The 21,058-nt window shown below is 38.1% G+C and overlaps 1 protein-coding gene across 2 annotated transcripts in view; it reads left to right on the top strand.

Moving 5' to 3' along the window:
• The window catches only part of PPP3CA (protein phosphatase 3 catalytic subunit alpha), a 334,558-nt gene that overhangs the window by 230,600 nt on the left and 82,900 nt on the right, over positions 1–21,058 (top strand). For both annotated transcript variants that reach the window (XM_030564446.1, XM_030564445.1), the window contains exons 4-5: positions 13,040–13,151; positions 14,622–14,767. In XM_030564446.1, the coding sequence (XP_030420306.1) occupies positions 13,040–13,151; positions 14,622–14,767 (258 nt within the window). The remainder of the gene's footprint in view (positions 1–13,039; positions 13,152–14,621; positions 14,768–21,058) is intronic.

Here is a 21,058-nt window from a genome sequence, read left to right as displayed (position 1 = left end):
ACTTGCAATGCGATTTTAATAATACTCTGACAAATGCATGGCTGTCTGAGAGCTTAATAGAAATCACTATGAACAGCAAGCATGGGGACAGAATTTGTTTCATGTACAATGTCACTGTATTAGGGTGGAAAAAATCAGTGTTTTTTCATAAAAAGTCCTTTATTAGTTTAAAAAATGCATTTTAAAATAAACCATTTTAAAATTACATTTGAAATTATAAAAATCTATGTTAAAGTCTATATTTACCATAATCTATTAAAACAGTGTAAATTGAATTTTAAAAAAATTGAGTAATCGTGTGTTCTGCTGAAGTTGTAAAAAAAATCAAACCACTGAACTGGTGGAAGTCACTGGCTAAACACCTTAAACCAGAATTTATTGAAGCGCTAATCCAGCATTTGACAGCAGTAGTCTTTTCTGCAGATGCAGAGGGAATACCTTCTTCATTGGCTTATTCAGATAAATTAGTTCAATTACTAGTTCATTCAAAGTTACTAAACTGATTGGGAGCTAAAAAAGCAGGAATACTTATTTTTCTGTTCCACTCTATGAATAAACAGTAGATATGAGGGGATGAGATCTACTAGTTCTAAAATTTTGAAAGACATTGTGATCAGAAATAACCAGTTCAATATACCAACTACAGTTTATTATTGTTTGTTTGTTTGTTTGTTTGTTTGTTTGTTTACTTACTTACTTACTTACTTACTTACTTACTTACTTGTATTATTGTAGTGCCTATGAGCCTTGGTCATGGCCAGGATAGGTTTTTTAATTATTTAGTTTTAAAGGTAAAATATGTTTTGAAAAAATATTATCTTATTTATCCAGCACATTTTAAGGTAGTTTATTTAACTAATAAAACAGATATTAAAATGCTGTTTTGTGCATTTTGAGTTCCAATTTGCATCCAAACGGAGTTTTACACAAGTCACAAGGAAAAAAATAATCATTTAGTAAATAAGAAGTGCATCAGTCACCATTTTCTAACACAATAAAAACATTTAAAAATTAAGAATCTGAATAAATGTATTAAGCTATAAAATTGCTTAAATAATTGTGTATAGATGTAATGTATCCTCATGGTTAGCAAAAAAGAAATATAAAATATAGCGTAAAGGCTATATTTATTGGGCAAATCAAAATGCTTTAGGACTATTTAGGCAATAAGAATCAACTTTTCAGGAAAATGACTACAAATTTCAAACCAAGTTAAAACTGATGATGTAAATCAAGATGTCCTGCTTGCTGATTTAAATCATGGTTAAAATAGTTTAATTAAATCAATCCATCCAGCACTGCATATTTAAAAATGCATTTCACTCTTTTCACTTCTCTAAATTTCACCTATCTGAATTTCAAATTATTTTTGTTTTAGTACGTTTGTTATGGTAGTATCTATGGGCCAACTGAGAATGAGGCATCTTTGTGCTAAGTGCTGTACAAATATAGAATAAGAGACAATCCCTACCCTGAATAGCTGACAGTCCAAATAGACGGGACACAAAGGGGTTGGCAAGGAGATGTAACAAACAAGTGGAGTGAACAGAGCGATGGTTTGCAAAGGTTATGTTAATTCCATGATTTATTTTAACTTTTAATTGTTTATTTAAATCCTTTGGGTGAGGTTTGGTTAAGTGTGAGGTGTGTGTGTGTTTTGGGGGGGAATTAGCTAAATGGAAAGACAAAGGAAGGGAAGGGAAGATTGGGAGGCATTGGAGTCAGGCAATCAGCACGGGGGAGAGAAAGTTTTGATAAAACTTTGGAGAGATCTGAACTACAAGCCTTTTAATGGGCAGCCTAGAGCACTGACCCTGCAATTGTTCCCATGCAGAAGCACCCTTGCACTTTGTGCAGATACAAGGGTCCATCCTCCTGCACCCAGTTGTAGGATGAGGGTGTGCTGTTAGATAAGTCATCAGTGTGATTATTTTTTCAAATTGGGTAGTAGCCCTATGGTAAAATACAGATCTTGCCAGAAGTGACTTAGGTGATTCAGTGGACAGCAATCTTCATTCTGAATCTGTCCTGATCAACTTCACAACAAAAAACAGCATGGAGTGTCATGTCTCATCTTGTAGACCCCAAATTAACCAGTCTGGATAGCTAGAATTTCAACAGTAGCTAGTGCTAGTATAGATAGGATGGATGCATAGAGAACAGTCTAAGACTAATGAACTGCAGCGTACAGAACCCATCTTCCAACTCTCTGGTTGCCTTACATGGTTCGAGATAAGCATCGGCTCTCTTATCTCAAGAGGATCACTTTCCTGGAATAAGCTTTAATAGAAAGTGGAGCCTATCTAACATGACGTAGGTTACACGGTCAGAGATCCAGTTAAGTAATGAAGACTTAAATTGCATCTGTTGTGGCAAATTTAGGACCTGTCATTTACCACAGTGCAAGTGTGAGCAGGCTTAGATGACATGATGGTAAAAATGCCTAAGCCTGTCTGTGCTACGAATCATTGCTGAGCCCTCCCCACCTCCACCAACCCCCCTTTTTATTTTGGACAGTGGAGATAAGGGGCTGTTAAGCCTTCTTGTAGCTTCCAAATAGAATAAAAAGGTGGGTCAACATACTAATGAAATACAAATAAAACATGTCACTTTCTGCCTTCCACTGCACAACACACAGCAGTATGAAACTGACCCAATGCAGTTCAGACCTGGCTGTGTTTCTGTGGTGGGTGAAATTATCCCTATCTGTAGGCTGCCAGGTATTTAGAATCCTTCTGGATGAAAGGTGCTATATAAATGTAAGCCATTATCATTACAAACAGAATTGGAAATTGCGTAGGGTAGGAGGAAGAAATTTGAAAATGCAAAGGGAAGAGATTAAAGCACAACTGCGTATCTATTAAATGTGAGTATATAGAATAAACAAAAATAGACTAAATTGATTAAAATATAGTTGATGCTGCTTAGCACAATAAAATCTCTAGGCATATTGTAGACTGTAAGGCCAGAAGAGACTATCATGATCATCTGTTCTGAGCCCCTACACATTGCAGGGTAGGACCAATACCCTGTGGCTGAGTTACTGAAGTCCTCAAATCATGATTTAAATACTTCAAGTTAGAGTATCCACCATTTACTCTAGTTCAAACCGGCAAGTGACCTGTGCCCCACTTCAGAGGATGGCAGAGACTCTGTGGTTTTTGTTTTTGTTTTGTTTTTTTACCTATTTCACTTGGGAGCAAATTCCTCCCTGACCCCCAATATGACGATCAGTTAGACCTTGAGCATGTGGTAGATACACCAACCAAACATCTCAGAAAGAATTTTCTGTAGTAACTCAGCCCTCCCCCACTATGTCCCATACCCCTCTGTTCAAGATATTTGCTAATAGCAGTCATGGATGGACCATACGCTATTGTAGGCAGTCTCATCATACCATCCCCTCCATAAACTTATCAAGCTCAGTCTTAAAGCAACTTAGGTTTATTGATCCCGATACTCCCCTTGGAAGCTTGTTCCAAAACATTACTCCTTCAATGGTTAGAAACTCTCATGCAATTTCAAGCCTAAACTTATTGATGGCCAGTTTATATCCACTTGTTCTTGTGCCAGCATTGGGCCGTAACGTAAATAACTCCTTTCCCTCCCTGGTGTTTATCCCTCTGATCTAACAATAGAGAGCACTCGATCTCCTCCTCCTTCATTTTGCTGGGCTAAACAAATCAAGCTCCTTAAGTTTCCTGTCATAAGGTAGGTTCTCCATTTCTCTCATCATCTTAGTAGGCCACATCTGAACTTGGTTCAGGTTGAATTCTTTTTTCTCACACGTGGGAGACCAGGGTTGCGCACAGTATTCCAGATGAGGTCTCACCAGTGCCTTTGTAATGGTAATAACGCTTCCCTATCTGTACTGGAAATACTTACCTAATGCATCCTAGGATTGGATTAGCCTTTTTAACGGACACATCTCATTGGTGGCTCATAATCATCTTGTGATCGACCAGTACAGCGAGGTTTTTCTCCTCCTCTGTCACTTCCAACTGGTACCTTGGTTGTTAATCCCTAAGTGCATGACGTTGCCCTTTTAAATTTCATCCCATTTCTATTACTCCAGTTTTCAAGGTTGTCCAAATCTTCTTGTATGATATGCCAGTCCTCCTCCAGATTGGTCATACCTCCCAACTTTTGTCATCCACAAATCTTATTAGAACGCTCCCTTTTTTTGGTTCCAAGATTATTAATGAAAATGCTAAATAAAATCCATCCCCAAACCAATCCTTAAGGAGCTCCACTAGTAACCTCCCTCCAGCCTGATAGTTTGCCTTTCATCATGACCTTTTATAATCTCCCCTTTAAACCAGTTCCTTACTCACCCTTTCAGTTCTCATATTAATCCCATTTTCTCCAATTAAGCTAATAATTTCCCATGTGAGACTGTACCAAATACTTCACTGATTTTCTAGATCTTATCTACCTGGATTTCAGTAATCTTCTCAAAGAAAGAGATCGGATTAGTCTGGCATGATATACCTTTTGTGAAAACATGTTGGGTTTTTGTCCCAGTTAGTCTTTACTTCTATGTCCTTAACTACTCTCGCTTTCAATATTTGTTCTAAGAACTTTCATACAATTGAGGTCAAACTTGCTGGTCACTTTTTTTTTGTTAAATATAGGTGTAATTCTCCAGTTATAGGATATGACCATTGAGTTTATGGATTCATTAAAAATCCTTGCTATTGTTTGGAATTTCATGTCCCAATTCCTTTAATATTCTTGGATGGAGATTATCTGGGGCCTCCAACTTGGTCCCATTAAGCTGCTTGAGTTTGGCTTCCACCTTGAATAAATATTAATAAACAGTTAAAATTCTACATTTTCCTCCTATCTTCTGCCCTTGCAATGTTTTCAGAGGAAATAGTTATTCTGAAGTGAATGGAGCTTGCAGGGATGAGATAATGAGTTAAAAACTAACCTAGGAGAGGAAATGCCCAGAGAATAAGAGTTATTGTATAGGTGTGAAATTGTTGCTGCTTCCTATAATAATAATAATAATAAATAATAATAATAATAATAATAATAATATAATAATAACAACTATTTATTAATCTTCTATTTCAGTAGAACTTAAAGGTTTCAACCAAATCAGAGCTCCATTATGCTAGGTACTGTAAAGATGTATATTAAATGAGTCCCCACCCCACAGAGTTTACAGCTTAGAGTCCCCAGTCTTCCAAAGACATACACACATGCTTAACTTTAGGCATGTTAGTATTTCTTTTGAGGTTAATGAGACTGTTCACATTTTCAAAATTAAGCACAGTTAAGATTTTGCAGGATCAAGGCCTAAAAGACAAGTTATCATAGGCGGATGAAACAAACGAGCGTGTTTATTTTCTAGATAGAATAATACAAGGCATAGCCTCTTGTGACTGAGACTTTCTCCACCAATTATCTATTTTTTCTTTTCCTTTGGTTGTTCCTCAGTGCTTCTTTATGCAGAATAACAATCTTCTGAAAATTAGAACATCTGATTAGGTAAACTAATTTCCTAGACTCTAACTACTCATAATGTTTCCGTGTTTGTGGAATGTTTCAGGTTTTTAACAGTAGAGTATGGAACTCTGTTTGCCTTTCAAGCAAAGTCAATCCAGTTATGAATAAAACTAACTCAAATGAATAACACAGGCCAGTATTTTTAAATCCAAAAAATAATGGTGACGTTAGTGACTTTGCACTAACAGTACCTAGAGCCAGGTAAACAAGTCAAAAGTTTTGATATCGATCTGAAAACTCGTAATTCTCTTAAATCATCCCGAAGGTTTAATGCCTAGTAGCCTATGCCATATCATATATGTATATATATTTATATGGTGCTTTTTACCAAACTCTTGGGGGGGGGGAATCATGTACAATGTACACAAAATTTAATGCAGTAATATTGGATACTTATTTAAATGAAATTTTATAATTGCCCATCCTTGCTCTCACTCAAATATATAGAGGCTTAAATCTTTCATCAAATTTCATTAGAGAAATGTTAAGCATTTTTGACAGGTTTGGCAAAACAGTTCAGACAAAATAAAAATTGTCTCAAACTTCAAAACAAACAAAATGTGAGTATTTGAGGTTCATAAATTTATATACTTCTGCTTTTGCTGGTATATCATCTGGAAACAGTCTCTGAAATTGCAGAAGAAACTGGCCCTTGTTATTCCCAGCATGAACCAAGTAGTTCTGGAAATCTTGGGGAAGAGTCTGATCTTCAGAAATTTCCACTCTTACTTCCAGACCAAAATTGGTTTAGAGAAGCATCTGAAATTTTAAATCCTTATGTGAACTCAGCCTTTTAAAAATTATTTATCAACAGCATCCAAGAAATAAGCTGCATACAAATAAATACTGTTGCCAAGTACATTCTGGGTAAATACTTCTGTTTTTTTTTTTATTTTACTGAATGCTGAAAAAAGATTTATTTCCCAAATCCCCCACTCACTCACTTTCCAGTGCCTGTGGGGGAAATAAGTGCCTTTAACCTTCACTAGTAGCCTGAATTCTTTAATCTATTCTCAAGTAAACATCTTAGTTCTCAATAAATATTTTTGGGCTGGGAGGTAAGATTTTTTGTGTGAAGTGTTTATTTTATTCTTTTTGGCAGTGTGAATAAGGCTGTTCTTGAAATACCTTAAATATCCAGGGTTCTCCTCTGCATATTGCAGAGATCTTTCCCCATGCCTACAGTTCTAGTTCCCTGGGGCCTTATTTTCACCAATTTTGGTGAAGAATCCTAGATCCAAAATGGCCCAGGTTGAAACATCTCTTTATTTCAAGACAAGTCAATGTCCTTTGTATCGCTGAGCAATAGCAGACTCAGTTCCGATATTCCAGGGCTGGGTATGGTAACAGTGATATCACCACACCGGTGTACATTAATGAAGAAGCAACAGGCTTTCAATTAGCCGGACATCAAATGGGAGTTTTTGCCTAAGCAAGGAATGCAGCCTGGCTCATCTCCAAGAAGATCTCCTTGTGGAGCTCCCCCAATAATGGGAGGAGGAAGTTTACTTTCTCCACACCCACTGACTGAGTCACAGGTGTGTCCGCAAAACTCTCAGAGGCTGCTCCCTTTCTCCAAGACTCCATGCGGTCTCCACCATCTCTCGGGGCCCACACCACTCTCTGCAATGCCTGGCAGTGCAGCTCTGTTGGATTTATGCTAGCAGAGCCTCTGAGTAGGGGTTCTTCCCATGTGCAGAGAGTGGAAAAGGTACAGATGAAGTTTTGTTATGATTTCCAGGTAATCTCCCTGAGGGCAGATGCAGTTTTAATACCTTGCCTGCTTTTCCTACCCCTTTCCCCTAAGCAGATTGTAAACACACAGAGAGCCCCTTGTGGGCCACAGGAAAGGGAGGGAGATTATGTAATGAAGGAAGCTGACAATCCCATCATTACTCCCCACCCCTGTTTGCAGAATAAATCCATGTGCAGAAGCAGAGATGTCCCTGGGACAAATTGAGCCTGACCAGGTGGTCCCAACTGCACAAAATTGGGATTACAAAATAAAAAGGTGCCCTGGTTCAAGAGAGAAGTTCAGACTGAAATCTAACTTCCAATTGAAGTTCCTAAAGTATTTGTTTAAAAAAAATAAGTGAAGCACTTGAGAAAATGCATTGGGTTATTTGTTAGCTCCCCTTGTTTTGCTTTAAAAAGAGTCTCTCTTTAAGGAATGAACTAGGGACTGCATGAGCTGAGCAGTTAGAAAGGAAAATAACTGCAGCAGTATTTTGCATATGATCATTTAAAATAAAATCATATGGGAAACCAGTTAGAAGAAAGCATTTCAGTAACTAAGCCTAGAGGTGATAAAGGAGCGTGCAAGTGTCAAAACAAGATGATAGAGCAGCCTGGGAATATTCAACAGATGGTAAAAAGAAAACTTAATGTCTAAAATATGCTTCTCAAATAACACATTAAAATAAAACTACTCTGATTCTGGCCCGGGGGGTGAGTGGGGGAGGAGGAATGGCTACATTGTAGATTTCACAAGGGAAGATTAAAAATTCCACAACAGCAGCAACACAACTCTTTTGCCTTTTTAAATTGTAAATAGGCCTAATGTAACCTCTGGATGCATGTGCATCAGATATAAAATGACACAAGATAAAACAGAATGAAATTCACAAAAAGGCAACTCAACAAGAACTTACCTCACTAGACAAACCTGAAGGCAAATAAAAATAATCCATTTTTTAAAATCCCCCTGATGATTAAGACAAGCTTGTGATTTTTCAGCATCTCACTTGTGAATTTTGAATGCGTGATACTGGCAATACTGGGTTTTTCTGATGTTTCTCAAAGCCTTAAAGATAGATTTAGGAATAATCCACAACATCTAACTGATAAATAAAAGAGGCGTTAAGTAGACTGCACAGATATCAGTGCTGGATGACCCTGTCAAAACTTCAGATTTTAAATATGAATTTATTTAAATTACTTATTAAATGTAGCCATATCATGCAGAAGAACCTTGGTGAGACCACTTCACCATAATAATAATAAACACTTTGCATTTCTAGAGCACCTTTCATCCAGAGAACTGGAAACACTCAGCATACATTAAGTGAGCTTCACAGCATGCCTGCGAGGAAAATCAGTATTGTGACTAACATTTGGCAGACTTGTTAGCCGAGGCACAAAAACATTAAGGAATTTTCCTGAGGCCACAACAAGGAGCAGAACGAAAGAGTCCTTCCATTGTGCTGCATCCTATCCAGGAGGGAACACTGCCACCCCACTGTAGCATACAGGGCTCTGAGGGAGCACGATGGGTGAGGAGTGACTAAAACAAAAGAAATGCTCAGAAAACAAAGATGCTGCTCAGGTTTTAATAAAACCTTGTGATCAACCATATTTAGACACAACAAATCCAGCATCTTGGCAGGGGTTTAGACCAGATTACCCTTGTATTCCCTTCTAATCCTATGATTTTTGTATAAAATGTGGTCAGATCTGCCTGGTACCTGCATAGGGAAAAATCACCAGCCTTATAATTAGAATAAAATGTCGTCTTTAGAAAGAAACACAAACCTTCAAATGGGGAAAGGTGGCCTCTTCAACAGAAGAATAACTCTAGCAGATTTCAGTGATAGGAAACCTCAGTCTCACCATTTATGACAGATTTATACTAACAAAATATAACTTGGTCACAATTACATTTACAAGAGGGGAAAGGTCAGGTTTAAATGTTGTGACATTAAAGTCTGTTTCAATTCTGAAATGCAGCTATGTATATGGTACTTTCTTGTTCAACAGACCTGCTTCCTGTTTGTGTGTTCAGTCATAACTGCCTACTTTGGCTAAAAGATTTTTTACGTCCGTTGCTAAGGTAGAGCCAACATAGCTAAGAGGGAGTGAGCTGGCTGCTCATCAGTAAACTAGCACACTAAATTAGAATTTTGAGACACTGTTACACAAATATCTCTGAGGGCATAATGTTAATATGCTGGCCTACATTTTCAACAGTGGCTTTTGTAGTCTTTGGTACCTAACTTGAGATGCCTTAAAGTGACTTGATTTTCCAAAAGTGCTAAGCACACCTGCTCTCTGAATCAAGCCCCTTTTAAAGTGTCTCAAGTTGGGCACTGAAAATCACTAGTGGTGTGAAAATTTAAGCTTGTGCAAACCCCTGGCTTCATTACTGCAGAATTTATTATTAGTGATGATGATGCATATGATGGTGAAAAACAACTTGACTTTTAGCTGGTAGGTAGAAAAGCCACCTTTTCATTTTTATAAACTCAGCATGTCTGTTACAGAAATAATTGAAAGACACTAAGCATAAACTACATGATGCAGTTTATTGAGTTATATTTTAAATACTTGGCCATTTTTTATAAACTCAGTCTGCGAGCATATGAAAGCAGTTCAGAGATCTATTAGCAGTGACCAGACTGGGAGGTCACTGCTATAAATTATCATAAAAGACTACAGAGGAAAATCAATATGAATTATGCATATTCTTTGTGCAAAACCCCAAGAGAGAGGGTTTTTTTTTGTTGTTAAGGAATACTTGCAATTTTTAATCGTGTTTACAAAAAACAAAATTCCTATTTTGTTTCCTTAATAATACTGTGGACTATTAAAACAGGGGAATTTTCAATAGCTGGGGTTAGATCCTCAGCTGGTGTAAATCATTTCTCCAGCCTTGCAACTTCTAGAGTCATTAACAGCTCTGCAAAGTGGATAGAAAACGTTATGAAATCAGAATGGTTGTATTTACATGTTCTCAGCAGTCACTGTTCTTCTTAGTGTATGCCCAATATGCCTCAAGTGGCAGATGACCAGGAATCTTCATTGAATTTGGTCCGCCAGTTGGATCATTAATTTATCCGAGCTGGGTACTAATGGGAAGTGCCATGTGAATGCTGATTCACTGTGCTGACATGTAAATGATTACACCAGGTGCAAGGCAGTAGAGAATTAGGCCCCTTTTTTTTCACCATTCAGTTTGCATTTCATTTAGTCTGTACAGCGAAAATAGGTTTTTCAGGTAGTTGTTCTCATTCACTAGCATAGTGCTACAATGTTTGGGAGGCAAATAATATAGAGGAAGATTAATTCTAAAAGTAACACTTGGACCTTAAAAAAACCCAACCTATTAGCTATTGCAAAATTTTGTTAAAATAACATAATTTAAATGTTAGGCTTGAATTACGTAACAGTATCAGAAGAACAAAGGGCTTTCCCGATTGGATCAGGAGGTCATCTAGTCCAGTATTCTGTCTGACTGGCTAGCACCAGAGGGATCAAAGGAAGATGCAAGAAACCACACCATTGGTAAATGTGGGATAATCTGTCACCTCAAGGAAGTCTTCCCCCTACTACTTAATAGCTAAAACCTCCATGCTTCCAGGCTTAAGACAGGTTTATCTCCCTCCCAAAACTCATCTTTTTGCATTAACTCTTATAACGCTGGATATTCTGTTATCTCTCTGTGTGTATGTGTCTAATTAGTTTTTGAATCTTGCAAATTTCTTGTCCTGTTTAAAAAATATTGAAAAACCTCTTAACAGTATAAGTAGTTTATGGAAGAGGTCCAGAAGGCTTACACTTCTCTAGTTTTTTATTAACAAAGCATCGCTTATATGAAATAAAGTCTCTGGGCAGCGTTTGTCCCAATTTTTTAAGTATCAAAAAAGATAAGATGACTTGGCAAGAGCCATAGCCTGTGAGCTCTTTCTCTCACTGTAATCTAGAAGTGCGTGACATTCAGCTCCTTTTCTTAGCACTGCTTGATATTTTGGGATTTAAGCAGTGTAACACACCAAAGAGATCAAAGGGTTCAAGAACTCCTGAACACATGTTCAAGTCAAAAGATGTGGTTGTGGTCAAGCTATTCAGATAAAATTAATGTTGATCCTTTGAGATCAGACCTTTATCCTCATTAAAGTGTAACGCTCAAAGAATCCTTTCAGATGCAGAAACCTGCAGAAGGCTCCTCACAGGTACTGTCTGTGTGGTTAGATGTGACCCCTAGGATAGCTGAGTTCTGCCTCCCCATATGCACATAACCCTCCAGGATGTCCACAGTAATTTAATACTGATTTATGTCCGACTTAATTTACCTGGTTTCTGCCTCTGCACTTTGACATCCTTTCCCATTCCCCCATCCCCAAGAAGGTGATGGTGGTAGAACTGTCCAGGGGATGAAAGGAGGCTGGGTGAGCTGAGAAGTGTGCTGTGTAGATGCAGGCTCTCCAGTCTGAGGGAGTTGGTCTATGCCAGAATTCCCAGGATCTACTGGCTCTGTAGGTAGTGTTCTCTGCTCCTTTTATTTACTGCACTCCAAACCTCCAGAATGGAAGCAGGAAAATTTGTGTGTATAAACTCCAAAGTTCCAGACCTTTACACATACTTAGCCCTAAACTCAAGAGAAAATTCACTTTGGTGTTTGTGTTTTATGTAACTATAGATACAGAATAAATAGTGTCTTTTACAAAGAGCATGAAAGTGTTAAATTCATTTTTAACATAGGAGGAAACAAAGTAGAAACAAACATTCAGAGATTAAAAAGATCGTCAATAGCCTCACCCCCTTCCTCCTTATGACCAAGAAATGTCAAATTATAAGTGAGAATGGAATCACTAAAAGTGTGAGGGTTTTAAGGTGTACATTGAAATACTTAAAAAACAAAAACAACTCTCTCAAATCCCAGATCATTAACCAAATACTGTTAAAGTATAAATGAGAGTTTAAAAAAAAGTATAATAAATACATTTGGTAGATTAAATCAGTCTTTTTACTGTATATACTAAAACCTGAATTCAGGCACTTTTTTTTTTCTCCTGCAACAGTCGTTGATCTCATTAAAACCCAAATATTACTTAATTGGGTTAACATTTTCAAATCTGTGTGCCTGTGGTTATGCACTGTTATAAAAGGGTCTAATTTTCAATGGCGCTGAGCACCTTAATTTAAAGATCGTGGCATGAGTTCACCTCAGACTTCGGAAAGCTGCCTGCCAAACCTTATTGCCCGAGGGTCTAGAACCTGCCAGCACTGTCCACATGGTGGGTGGAGCTAGACAAACCAGGGGTGTCTTAACTCTGCTTGACTGACTGACTCCAGACTTGTGCAAAACTGCCAGTGTTCTCTACAAGTTTTTTGTATACAAATTTTCCATGTTATGAATTCAATGATTTTTCACAAGTGCTTATGAACTTGTTCCAGGACAATATTTTGTTACTTCTGTTATGAAATGCAGATTTTCCTGTGAAATGGTTTCCATGGCAGATACCTGTCCAACCCTCCAAGATAGAATGGTCTTATTTTCCCTGGACATGCAAGACAATAATTCTCAGGAGCTGTGGTACACAGATGTGTGTAAAAAGAAAATGTCACTTAGCAAGAGTATAAAACTACATTGAAGCCTAATAATTTCTACGAAGCTACCTTAAAGCTTGGGAAACAATCTGCATAAAATATATAAACTGCTGGGTATACCTTTTGAAACAAGGCTAAAATATTTTATACCTTTGTCAATCACTGTCACTATTTTAATGTTTTTGTTTTTGTTTTACAGTGTGTGCTGTATTTGTGGGCCTTGAAAATCCTTTATCCCAAAACACTGTTTTTACTTCGTGGGAATCATGAATGTAGACATTTAACAGAGTATTTCACATTTAAACAAGAATGTAAGTGTGCTTTAAATTCACAACCTCTTCCATATTACATTGTAATTTGTTTGTTACTTAGTAAGTACTCATGTAGTACTTATTTTGCATCCTTAAACCATCCTTCTCTTAAGGGGAAACCCACTGAAGAAAAAATATAATATAAAAATCTGTTTCAACATATGGCAAAATGGACAGGTGAAAGGATTGGTAATAAGAAGGGGTTAGGGACTGTGTTCTTGCAATCATGGGAAGTCTAAAGATACCTGGGGAAACTTCATCAAATACTGTAGATGTTGGGGAAGCCACAGTTTCTGCACTTCTGTGCTCTTTCCTTCTAGTGTGTCTGCAAAATAAAAAGCATGATTTTCTTGGTGTCTCTGCTAACGTTGGTCTCTTAGTGTACAACTGTGCACCATCTCTTCCTTCAGTTTGGGGTCGGAACAAATAACACTTCTTAACATTACCTTTCCAGGTAAGCTAATGTAGATTGGAGTGGGATGGTAGTCCTCCACCAGGGATATTATGCAGTTGGGAAGGCAGGTAGTTTGTTAGGCAATGCTTAATTAAGATTTAATCTATGGTATGAAAAAGCTTAAGAATCCCTTTAAAAGATTGTTACTTAATATAGGGCATTTTCCCTTCTAAATTGGAAGTGTAAACATACAGTATCATGCATTTCTTTCTTTTATTGTACTAAAGAATACTGGGATACTTCAAAGATTATTGGCTGTAGACTGTGATTTGCACAATGAGTAACCTGTGTGCAGTAATATAAACTGAAGCTATTGCATGGGTCCACATTCCCACTTTAACATGAAGGATGGGAAAAAATGTTAATTGGCTCAAATGCTGCATGGTTTACTGAGTTTAATATGCATATTGGTAAATTAACATTTTGGATTCATTGTATTCGCTCATTCATTTCACAGTGATGTTTCTGCAGATAATTAATTACAAGGATGTGGGTTAAAGTTTAGATTCCTCTGCATAGAACTGTTCTTTATGGGAGATCATTTACTGGAGAATAATAACTTTCCTACAGAATTTCAAAGCTTTCTATGGAATTTCTTAACAGGAATATAATTCTGTATTAAATTGGTTGGTTTAACACTTCCGTAGAAAAAAAATTCTGTATTAAATTCTATACGCTTTTAGACTAACTTGTATGGAATGCTATTGAAGTTCTATAGAATCTTAGTAGGTTCATCTGTATTAAATTATGTAGAATTTTTCCAACAGCATGTAAAAGTAACCCAGATCTCTAGTACCCAAAATATGTGGGGGTGGGGGTGGGGAGGAGAACGACTCAGTATGCACAGTGATTTATTTTCTGTAAAATATTATTTAGGATTTTATGATACAGTTCTACTCCCATTGAAGTCCGTTGGCCCTTTCTAGTTGAGAGCAGGACCAAGCCCTTAAATTACAGTCATCTTTTTCTTTAAAATACTGAACACCATCTTCTGATACCATCTTACTATCCAAAAGGTAAAATAAAGTATTCAGAACGAGTATATGATGCCTGCATGGATGCCTTTGACTGCCTTCCCTTGGCTGCTCTGATGAACCAACAATTCCTGTGTGTGCATGGTGGCTTGTCTCCAGAGATCAACACTTTAGATGACATCAGAAAAGTAAGTCTGGGTACTGTTCAAGTCTAATAAACACTAAAACCATGTTTTAACATAACATGAGAGGTTTTTTCCAATGTTGTTAATTTGTTTAAGATTTATAGGGGAAGTTACTGGTTTTTCAGTTGCATTCAAACTAATCTTGAACACTGTCGTCCTTTTCTGGTCTTTCTAAACAGGACAAAAAGGAAACTTCTACCTTTATTTTATTGAGGAAGCCTCCAAAATCTTGGCTAGTAATAAAATGTAGGATTCATCATCTTTGCTTTTTGAAAAATTAATTTAAAATAAATAAGTTTGGAAGCATAGTCAAATGTGGAGTCATTAGATCATTCCTTTCTTTTGGAACATTTTAAGCATCCTATTGATTATTTATTTTGGGTTGAAATAATTGAGTACTGTGAATTTATTTGGTGAAAAAAAACATGTACATGTGTGGGTTTTTATATAACTATACTTGCAACAAACATAATAATAGATTTTATGTGGCAACCAGAATAACTTCAGAGATGGATAGTGAGCTCTTTTAAAAACCTGGCCCTCACTTATGTGCCTTAATGGGAGCTAAGCTATTTTGAAAATCTGGTTGCAGTAGAGCAGGGGTAGGCAACCTATGGCGCAGGTACCGAAGGCGGCACGCAAGCTGATTTTCAGTGGCACTCACGCTGCCCAGGTCCTGGCCACATGTCCAGTGGGCTCTGCATTTTAATTTAGTTTTAAATGAAGCTTCTTAAACATTTTAAAAACCTTATTTACTTTACATATAACAATAGTTTAGTTATATATTATAGACTTATAGAAAGAGACCTTTTAAAAATGTTAAAACGTATTATTGGCATGCGAAACCTGAAATTAGAGTGAATGAATGAAGACTCAGCACACCACTTCTGAAAGGTTGCTGACCCCTGCAATAGAGGGTACCCAGCATGTGAAAATCTGTCCCAGAGCTTTTTTGAATTCTGGCTCTGTGTTCACGTTTGCACCCTCAGATATAAAACTGAACCTGATAAGCTAGTCTCATTGGCTAGGTAGCAGAATCAGTGAAAAGACAGCTAGACATGCCTCAAGCTGTATCCTTTACTGGTCACAATATGGCTCTGCTAGGGAGCAGCAGAGAGGCAACAGTGTTCTCCTTCCCCTCCTTTCAATCTAGAGTGCATCCATTTTTCTTGAGACAAGTGGACAAGAACAAACTGAGAAAGCAAGAAATGCCTCACTCCATATGTCTTACTTCCATCATACTATTGCAGCGGCAATGTGTTTGCAGTGAAACTAATGACATACTCTAAATGCAGGCAGTCAAAATGGGAACCAGGAATTGCCTTGTTAGATGTGAGTGTCTGTAGAACACTTAATATACTTTAGGAGGCTGATTTTCTACCACAGAGGGAGGACATGCTCATTTACTTTTGTTCCCTACCTATCTGTCAGTATTGCTTTGAATTACCCTGCAAAATTTTCTCTGTAAACTGAGATGTCTGATGGCTAGGGTTACCTGGACAAGAGTCCTGTCTTTGGAGAGACACAATCTTTGTGATTCTTGTCTTGCATTTTTTTTCCAAGTAGAGCAGTCTCCAGTTCCGCTGTGGCAGTGAAAATGATACTGATTCTTCTTGACATTTGTCCCTTGGAAGACCTGCCCCAATTCTGAAAAATGTTTCCAAAACCTTTCATTTGTGCAGTTCTGCTCCCAAGAAAATGTTGGTGTGTGCTGTCTTTAATTGCATAATATGGCAGACCATTTATTCAGTGTTCAGTAGTATGTGACAGCTCATAATCACATTTTCCTTAGCCATCCTTTGAATAAACAGCACAGATTCCCTGATTCAAAGACTCTTTCTAAAGGTTATTTTTTAGTTACAATCCACTGTGCCATTCAAGACTACTTTCCCCTGAAGGGCCGTATCCCTCTCAGGCAAGGTCAATCATGCTTTTGGAAAAAATCTTTCCAAAATGCCTGTTCTCGGTCTATTCCTTGTGTGCATCCAGGGACCTCCTGAGGTGACTTAATGAATGTTTTGGCTGCTGCTTGCAAGAAATCCAGCCATTCTCGCTGGAAGGTGATTTCTTTCTGTGACCTTTCTGTCTGTTTCCAATGTGATGTAGTGCAAGATGTCTTCTGCTTGTTATGAGTAATAGATCTGCTGTTGCTGGCATTAGAAAGAGCCTTGCATGTGAATTGCAATAGAAATTTACCTCCCCCCTTTCCCTTTTAAGGGTGGTAGTTTCATTTCTCTTGACCTAACCCTTAGGGTGGGATTCTCAAAAGACCTTAGTTTTGGCCTAACTCTTCTTTCATTGCAGAGCAGAGTAAGGCCAATCCTGAGCACTTTGGAAAATCCTCCTTTTAAAAGACACTCTGTATTGTGAACTGTCTCTAGTCTAGATTCACTACTTAAAAGATCACACTTAGAAGCTATTGAGGCCATTCAGAAATAACCACTGGAGTTGAGGAGGTGAGCTAGGAATTTTTCACCCTGCCTCAATGGAGCCAAATGAAGAATCTAAGGTTGTTATGAACATATCAGCTCACAACTATCTGTAGTGATTCTCAGTTGAATCCAGATTGCAGTTCAAGGTTTTTCCCCTGGTATTCCAAGGCCTCCGTGTATTGATCCTAGCTTCCTGAGTTGTTTTTTCTCCATCTGAGACTATGACTTCACACAGCAACTAAGTTCCACAGGAACAATGAAACGGTCTGGCAATAGGAGAGAAGGTTTTGGCATGTCAGATAGAGAACTTGGATAGGATCTGGACCCAGAGCGTGAAGTTCACTTCTCACAAGAGAGAAAATAACTGCAGCTGCATCCACTTTAACTAAATGCAAAATTTATTTCTTTGACTTTTCCTCAATGTGCTACACAAATGCACGAAACTCTCTACATTTGTCAAGCTATTTTTCTGTTGGCACATCTATACAGCCTGCAGAAGTGAGCCTCCCTGCCTGGGTCAACGGACTCAGGCCAGTGGGGCTTGTGCCGGGATTCTAACAATGATTGTGTAGACCAGTGGTTCTCAAACTTTTGTACTGGTGACCCCTTTCACACAGCAAGCCTCTGAGTGCAACCCCTCCTTATAAATTAAAAACACTTTTTTACATATTTAACACAATTATAAATGCTGGAGGCAAAACAGGGTTTGGGGTGGAGACTGACAGCTCGCAACACCCCCCCCCATGTAATAACCTAGTGACCTCCCAAGGGATCCTGACCCCCAATTTGAAACCCCTGGTGTAGACTGCACTTTGAAGTTGTGGCTTTTGAGCTGAAGTCTGGGCTCTGAAGCCTAGGGATGAGGATGGGCTTCAGAGACTGAGTGTTTAACCGGGGATTGGAGGCTCACTTCTGCAGGCTGTGCAGACATACCCTTACAGGCTAAGGAAGTAGAGAGAGAGAGAGAGAGAGAGAGAGAAATATGTTTATATTTCAGTTTACTTGGAAGGCCTTCAGGTGCAAGAGTGACGGAGCCATATGTGATGCTTTGGGGTTTCACCCAGATCAGTTAACAGGGCCGGCTTTAGGCCTATTCCACCAATTCCCCTGAATCGGGCCCTGTGCCTAAGAGGGCCCCGCGCCCAGTGAGAATCTCTTTCCTGGCTAGAGGCACCTTTTTAATTTTTACTCACCTGGCGGTGCTCCGGGTCTTCGGCGGCACTTCAGCAGCGGGTCCTTCAGTGCTGCCGAAGACCTGAAGCGAGTGAAGGATCCGCCGCCAAAGTGCCACCGAAGACTCGGAGCACCGCCCTGTGAGTACAAGCCCCCTGTGTTTTTTTTTAACTTGTTTTTTTTGTTTGTTTGTTTGTTTGTTTTTTAGTCATCCCTGCCGGGGCCCCGTCAAAACTGTTCAAATTGGGCCCCGCATTTCCTAAAGTCGGCCTTGCCGGTTAAGGGGCTGTGTCACCATGTGCCCTGTAACCCTGGGTACTTCTGTGCTGCACAGCTTTGGCTCAGAACTGTGACACCAGCAGCCTGCTTTGCAGCACAATGACCTCGGCCTGGCCTCCACCAGCCTGGTTACCCCTTCCAGCAGGGTGATCCCAAGAGTCCTTCCAATTCTAAGTCTCCCCAAAACCATCTTCCCTGCAGTGCTCAGCTCCTCTCATTGTAGCAGTCACAAAGCTTATCAAGTTTGCTACTCCTTTAAAGAGACAGTACACAGCACCAGCCTGTTAGTTTGACCGAGGACTTTACTCTTCAGTTTGAAACAGTGCACTGAATGGTTGTGTAATAAAACAAGATTGTTTATTAACAAAGAACAGGTATTTAAGTGATACCAAGTAGAAAGAATTGAAATAGAAATGGTTACAAAGTAAAAATATACTTCTAAGACTGAAATCCAACTTGACAAACTAGTCTTTTGTCCAGAGAAGTTTTCTCACAATGGTCACTCTTGCAGCATGGTTGGCCAGTACTTAGCCAGGATCCAATATAGAGCCCAAAGTGCTTGGTTTCTTTGTCTTCTCGGGTGAAAAATGACAAATTGGTTTTTTGTCTCAGTTTATATTTTACCAAAGCATATTTACCCTGTTTCAGAAGGCAAGAAGGCTTTCTGTCGGTGCAGGCTCCATCCCATTTAGATTAAATGATCAGGTTCCTTGTCTGGTGGCTTTGTTTTACCTTGCAGGTAAATGTGCTTTTCATTGTCTTAGGTCACACCTCGCTTAATTTACATTGGAGGCACAGTCAAGGCTGTGAAATAACATTCCTTTATCTAGGACAGGCTGAATTCATGCTCTGCCTCCCAAACACCGATTAAGAACATATTTCCAGCACACATCTGTAACTTTTTGTATACAGTCCATACATACATCATATAATGACTTTCAGGATCAGTGTATTACCAGTTTACACTACACCTTTGAGATGCATACTATGGAGCAATGAATGTTTCAGGTTTGATATAAGTTACAATATGGGGATCCCTCTGCCAGTTGGCATTCAGGGACTCCCAGAGTCACACTTCCCTGCTTATAATGCTGCAGGAGGGTTAGCCACTGGCTGAACCTTAGGCCTATTACTGATCCTCCTTTACGGTCTGGGAGATCAAAACCTTCTTTCCTGTTTCTCTCGTCGTTTGATCAGACTTCAAAGAATAATATCAGTAAGTATTCATAATTCCTTATATAATGTTAATGCATACATTTCAGAATGATATCAATCATCCATGGTCCCTGGCTTTCATAAAAGACCTTACTCAATATTATTTTATATAGTACAATAATATAATGTACAATCAGTTGATTCAATTACTTATTCTTTATGGTTCAGACCACTTGTTCTTCCCTCTGGCATGTCTGGACCCTGATTGTCAGACCAGAAAAATACATAGATATTTCAACCTATGGAAGCTTAGCCTGCAGACGGACAGGTTCAATAAAACAAGACAGAAGATCAGATCTCTCTAAATATGACTGTCCCTTTAATGGTGCTGCATCAGTCCAGCACGGGAGGTATTAATGCAACAACCAATCACTACCACAGTGGTGTATTAGAGATATAAAACATGGTTAGCTTACACAGAGATGAATAGACTTCCAGAATGAAAACATCTCCAATATTTTTAACATCTCAGGGGAGGTATGTTACATTGATATCTATATTAAAATGTATTTAAGTGTCTTGTTAGATTTTGTTTTTAAATCTCATAAAGGTTTATGACGACAGGCATTATGCTGTTTAAATTCCATAATTCCGTTGTTACGTATTCTTTATTCTAGGGAGATTTTTCCCCCAATGATGCAGCACTGAAAGAAATCTTGCATAGTATTTTATATTACAAATGTGTAAATTGAAACCATTCAAAGTTAATATTTTTCATTTTACTTTTAAAACTTAGGGATTTTTACATTTGTAACACTTGTTGAAGGAGGTTGGCAAATAAAAATACGTAATTTTTTCCATTCTTTGAAACTACTAAATAAATCGTTATAGTAGCCAGGAGTACTTTGTATCATGGTGAGAAATATATACATTAGTAGTAGCTTTTTCATTTACACCAATTTGATTAAAACATTATCTGCATTTTAAGTAATGAATGTAAAGCTGTATTTGCCAGCTAAAGTTTAGATTAAACAGAAATACTCTCTTCCTAAACATTTGTTGTTTTCACAGCATAGCAAAATGGTAGGTTAAAATTATTTAATGCTTAAATTCCAGGTTAGAGTGATTAACATTTTCAGAATTTTTTTCATTAACAAGTCTATTCATCCTTGCCAATCAGCAGGTTTTTTCATAATTATGAATGTGTGTTGTTTTATTTTGATGTATTACAGTTACAACAAAGATATGAATTATT

This window comes from Gopherus evgoodei, chromosome 5 (genome assembly GCF_007399415.2).
Source record: "Gopherus evgoodei ecotype Sinaloan lineage chromosome 5, rGopEvg1_v1.p, whole genome shotgun sequence".
NCBI lineage: Eukaryota > Metazoa > Chordata > Testudines > Testudinidae > Gopherus > Gopherus evgoodei.
Note: the sequence above shows the minus strand (reverse complement) of the source record. Positions and strands in the feature narration are given on the sequence as shown.